The sequence below is a fragment of the Chaetura pelagica genome, unplaced genomic scaffold, assembly GCF_000747805.2.
Source record: "Chaetura pelagica isolate M959 unplaced genomic scaffold, ChaPel_1.0 scaffold220, whole genome shotgun sequence".
NCBI lineage: Eukaryota > Metazoa > Chordata > Aves > Apodiformes > Apodidae > Chaetura > Chaetura pelagica.
Window position 1 is genome coordinate 2,025,947 of NW_009951982.1, and position 6,058 is coordinate 2,032,004.

Consider the following 6,058-nt stretch of genomic DNA (forward strand, 5'->3'; position numbering starts at 1 on the left):
AGACTTTTCATTTTAGTAGTGGTTTTCTGTGGAAGAAAAGGAAAACAAGATCTATAATGAATCTTGCACTTGGTAATAGATGTTTGCTGAATTTCCCAGACTGCTACAACCACTACAGGCTCATTAGAAATGCTCGGATTAATGACTCCAGGCTTATACATGAGGCAGATATACCGAGATGCCTGACAATAATTCTCTAGACTTTGTTGTGGAAGACTTTGCTTTTAACTGTATTATTTCACATGCAAAGATGGGAAAATCCAATGTTGTTATTTTAGGAAAGTGAGCTGCAAATTTATTAAAAAATGTCACTTAATGCTAAACAGTAATGTTTTCCTTTTGTGCAGAACATTTATTCAAATTGTGTAATAAATATTACACCAAAACCAAGATTTCATTAACGGAGACATGCAGCAAATGTTCTTTCTCCTGATCTGTTCGTACCTCTGACAGAAAAGTTTGCTACAGGTCAAATGCTGCCAATCAAATTTGAAACCAAGCGAAAAAACAACAGTAACTTGTACATAAATGCTTTGAGCCAACAAACTGGGGTGCACAATCAAGTCTGTTCCAGCAAAGAGAACCCCATTGGCCTTAACAGAGCAAGAACTATAGGCAAAGCTGTTGCACCCGTGAATCCACATGCAAAATTGGGGAAGGAGATTAGATGCTGGGAACATTTGTTTCAGTGGTCTATATGAAGAATTAGCTGCATTATGGCTTGGTCTTTAGCTTTTCATGCCTTTTTTTCCAAATCCTTCTTCCAGTGAGTTTCATTTTTCAATGGACTGAATCCCAGCCATACGTATGAAATTCTCAGATTCAAAATATTCATAATAATGAAGTTACAAAAGGTTGATTTGTCTGAATTTCCATCTGCAGTGGCTGAAAACATTTAGCTGAATATCAGAAAAATAGAATGCAGAAGGTAGAAATAGTTAGTAATTGGATTTATTCCAGTCAGGAAGAGGAAACAAAGGGCCATGTAACTTTATCTGGCTGATCACAGAGCTCAAGCAGCAAAATATGCAGATTCTAAAATAAATTTAAAAAACCCAACCCCACTCACATGGACATATAATTCAGTATCCTTATGAAATTGATTCATCCAACAATTTTGATCAACTGATTTGTTTTAGAAATTGTAATCAGTTTATTATTCAAGAAAGGGATAAATTCCTTAAAATAAATTGCTTATAGGAAATCGTTTGACCAGTTCTAGCAAGAAGAAACTAGGTTAAGGCCCTTCACATAGTATTCTGCCACCTGAAAACCCATAACAGAAACGTATTTTTCATTTTCTTAATGTAATTCAACAAGAAACTTTTCATCATTAAGTACTGTAATTCCATGTACTTTATGAGGCCATTACATATATTTATACAAATTAAGTTATTTGATATAACTGCATTATTGTTCAGGATGCATTTTTAAAATGGGCAAAATAGAAAGCAACAATGCTAAAATGATATTACAGAATGTTACAGCAAAATTCCAATGTAATATAACTATTGTTCAATCACTATATAAGAGTATAAAAGAGAATAAATCCATTTAAAAAAATTAAGGCTAATATTTGTTCTTGGCTTTCACTGATGTTAATAAAAAATAATGGCACTGAAGCCACCATCTTGAAAGTCTGATGATATATTGCAGGGCTGAAAAAATGGAATTCTGTTTAAATGACAAAAGAAGAAAGCCTGGACTTTTGAAATAGCTTTGCATAAATGCTGCTGTATGTTTTCTTCTTAAAATTGTCTAATATGAAAGCCAGTAATTTTTTTACAAAATAAATGCTAATAGACCTAGCCTAATAGGTTTTGAGTTTGTCTTTGGACATACATTCATGGTGCAGTGGGACTGTGACAGTCCTGCTCTGCATTACCAAGCCAGTACTTTCCACTGGACCTCCCAGGGATATCAAGTTAAGCCAAGTATTTTAAAACAGAATTTTTATAATTTCTGTCTGCCAAGATTGCAAAAATATTTAGGGTTACATGAAATGCATATGATTTTATAGGGATTAAAGCAGTGCACGCTTGCTGCAATAAACTGCTTGAAATTTGTGTGTAGATGAGATGGCAGCAAAACTGAGACACCTCAAATTTGCACTTGTCCTACCAAACCAAAAACCACTGAAGCACGAGAAGGTGACATTTCAATCCCTTCTTATACTAGAGTGAGGCTGAGTCAACCATGAACACCAGTGGGTTGTGTTGCAGCACATTTTGTCGCAAAATCTCACTTTTTATTACTATGTAATGATGATTATTAAAATGAATGCAGGCACATGGATTCTAATGGTGTAAAAAGTGGTAGATGTTGCTAACACCAAATTTATATTTGGAAATTGTTAGGCATGGGATTTCCAAGGAATGTGGTAGGATGCTGCTGTCAGTAATTTTGCTGGTTTTGAAGTGCTTATACGATTTTGGTTCTAATGAGCCGTAGTGTTGGCTTTCAACTGTGTTGAGTGTGTAACAAACATCCCAGTATCATTAAAAACGTGTTACCTACCCCTTTGGAATTTGGTTTGGCTTAGGGGTGAGCAGGAGTGTTTTCTATCAAAGCTTTCCCAAAAATAACAAAAAAGATTTCCACAAATTCCCACACCTACCTTCACGCAGACCAGTCTACTTTCCTGGGAGGCCATGGTGCATTTTGGGACTGTATGGAAAGGCTTCTTCACTCTGGCAAGGGTGGCCTCACAGCACTGTGTCCTGGGGGAAACGGGGAACATCCGCGTTGTAGAGCTTTGCAGAAATTCACATCACAATGGCTGAGTATCCATCTTTGCAGTGGGCTTGCTGAGTGGGAAGGGGACACAGAAGGAGGGAGATGAATGCAGAAGGTTTCCATGGAGCAAGTTGTAACTGCCCGTCTCGGCATTTCACAGGTTCAAAGGACCATCGCAAAACAGATTCAGATGGTAAAGCAGATTGGAAAAGGTCGCTACGGAGAAGTCTGGATGGGAAAGTGGCGTGGAGAAAAGGTAGCTGTGAAAGTGTTTTTTACCACAGAGGAGGCCAGCTGGTTCAGAGAAACAGAAATCTACCAGACTGTCCTGATGAGGCATGAAAATATTCTTGGTGAGTGGAGTTAAAGAGAATTATTTGATAATATACAGGTTTCTGAAGTTTAATCATTCAGTATTTGCTGTTGTCTGATGCTCTTTCCTGTACGCTCGGTTACCTGCTGTGATCTGCAATTAGACACCCAGCACTTTTCAAAAGAAAGATGTTTCAAGGATTACTGAAACATAAATAAAAATTAAAAACTAATGGGGCTTGGGGGCTGTTATTCCAAACACCACACGTCTGTTTCTGCCACCTGTGTTTCCATATCTGAGCTTTCTGAAAATATGTTAAAGGCTAGAGTGAGGCATAGATGCATGGAAGTAAGATGAAAGAAATTACATATGTTATTAAAATAATGCTGTTGAAGTGACTGACAGTGAAGAGTTCTGAGCAGTCAACAACCCTGAGAATCAGTAATTTGAATCTTTTTTGCAGGATTCATTGCTGCAGACATTAAAGGTACAGGATCTTGGACCCAGCTCTATCTCATAACTGACTACCATGAGAATGGCTCACTTTATGACTATCTAAAATCTACTACCTTGGACACAAAAGCCATGCTAAAACTGGCTTATTCCTCCGTTAGTGGCTTGTGCCACCTGCACACTGAGATCTTCAGTACTCAGGGCAAGCCTGCTATTGCCCACCGTGACCTAAAAAGTAAAAATATCCTGGTGAAAAAGAATGGCACCTGCTGTATAGCAGATTTGGGTCTGGCTGTTAAATTTATCAGGTGAGTAGAGTGATGAAAAGTTGGTAAATCAGATGTAAACACTGCTTTGGCTGTTGACAGAGTGAGCATGCGCATATGAGGAAGCACCTGCGGCACATGTGCATACCTTGCAGGCTGTGCTCACCTGTATGTGAGGTGGGGCTGCCTGTGCAGGTGAGAATGTCCCATAAACACAATGCTGGTTGCATTTACCTGAAGGTCCAGTTTTCATCTCTTCACCTTCAGTTGCAACCTGCGTATAGCTGCCATATGCTAAATAGACATAGCACTGACAGCTTGAAGTCATGTCAGTAAACTTGTCACTGAAGCTTTTAGCTTGTCCGATCCCAAGATAATTCACTCACAACTTAGATAGAATCATACTAATTCATGTGCACAAGTTACTAATTGGGATTTATTGAAAAGCACTCCATTTGGGCTGCCTTTTGTTTCATTTCCTACAAATCAAATTGCCAAACTACAGATTTGATTTTTTAAATGGCTTTTAAATTGGATTTTTAAAAATTGGTTGTGTCTTTAAACGACTTAGAAAGAGCAGACAAGTAGGGCTTACTCCTGGCATTTGTAAAGAAGTCATTGTTGTCTCAGTTCTGGCAGTGGTCCTCATGGTGGAGACATGTTATGAAGTCTCTGATTTTTCAGTGCACAGAACTGTGGCCATAGACTGAAGGCTTCAGTTTCAGAGGTCAGCTTTGAAACTTTTCTCCCTGAAGTATAAAAAAACATATTTTAAGTATTCTGTACAAATCTTGAACTGAATTTATTCAGACTGTAAGAAAAGGCAGTTTTTATGTGCTCTTCTCATGTTCACTTATCTACCAGGTTTCTTGGTGAGGCTTTTCCTTTTTGAACCTGATCTTCCATTAGGAGATGAGAAAAGAATATTTTTACTTTGAGAGAGGAGGGGACTAGAAAACAACAACTTGGAAATACACTATTTGCTGTAAAAGTTTCAGGGAAGAAATTCACCCTTTGCAGGTATACATTGCCTGACAAGTACAGAGCAGCACACTGCTTAGGTGTGAATCAAGAAGAACTAGAACTACCAAGTGTTGCTATTAAGGAAGATGAAATTTTTATTTGTCATGGTCCAAATGGAATTTACATTATGTAGTCAGCTAGTTTTCACACTGACTCCTTCCTTAGACAGCATTTCTCAGGCAATGACCAGGAACAGAAATAAGTAGTTGAAATGTGTGCACTCTTCTGAAGCTAATGAGTTTAATAAAGTTCTCTGTTTCTCATTTTATTTAAAATATTGCAAGACAGTGCAGATCACTAGATTTATGTTACATTCTTAGAGGTATACAGAAATTATGATTTATGATTTAATGACCATGTAGGTGACTGGTTGTACCTCAGTTTCTGCTTTTTTTTTGGGTCATTTTCATAACAGTAGGTGAAAAAAATTGCTGTAGGTGGAGAAAATTACAGAAGAAATTGTGTAATTATTCTATGAGATTTTATTGTGTCCATCATATTTAAAATATGTATGTTTTGAAGGTGGGGAAAGGGAAACAGACTTTTTAAAGCAAACCACTATATATGTCATATATTAAGCCTTTAAAAACAGTAAACCTGATAAAACAGAATCTGAGTTAATAAGAAAAAAACACAAATTTATGAGAATTTTCTTCCCATTAGATACATGTTGTCTCTTCTGTTCAGTGTGAAACATTTGATTAGTTTTTTACCCACTTCCATTTCTGTTTACACATCTATATGTGTAAGGCTTGGGAGAGATCAAACATAATGCATGCACAAAAAAAAGTTAGACTCTTCCTTGCAGATCTGATCCACTATAGCTAAGTGATACTGCCCCAACTATTTAGTGTCCTCCATTAATTGCTGAGACTAAAGCATTAGGTAGTGGAGTATGTTAAGAAAACAACATTTAATGAAGATTTGATTGTTATCACCAGCATTAGAGCTTATGCTAATTCTAATGAAATCTAACAAATGTTACAGCATCCCTGTTGAGTCTTATCTCCATTGTGGTTCTGCATTTGAATGCTTAACATAGCCTCAGGCGGGTCAGCCTTGTAGGGAGGGTTGCCTTCACACTAAGAGGCTTTCCTTGTAAGAATTGTTCCATTAAGATTATGCATTACTTTTGACCTTATTTGAGAGTGGTTGTGGTGTGAATTTACTGCTTCTCCCATCTAAATTGCTTGCTTTTCAAGCCACTTCATTGCCAGTTTGATGCGTTTATTTTTTTTTCTTTTCTTCTCCTCCCCTCCTCTCCCCC

The 6,058-nt window shown here is 37.3% G+C and overlaps 1 protein-coding gene across 1 annotated transcript in view; it reads left to right on the top strand.

The window, feature by feature from the left end:
* BMPR1B (bone morphogenetic protein receptor, type IB) overlaps positions 1-6,058 on the top strand; it is a 28,590-nt gene that overhangs the window by 19,309 nt on the left and 3,223 nt on the right. The window contains exons 6-7 of the mRNA XM_010001391.1: positions 2,897-3,089; positions 3,513-3,810. Of these exons, the coding sequence (XP_009999693.1) occupies positions 2,897-3,089; positions 3,513-3,810 (491 nt within the window). The remainder of the gene's footprint in view (positions 1-2,896; positions 3,090-3,512; positions 3,811-6,058) is intronic.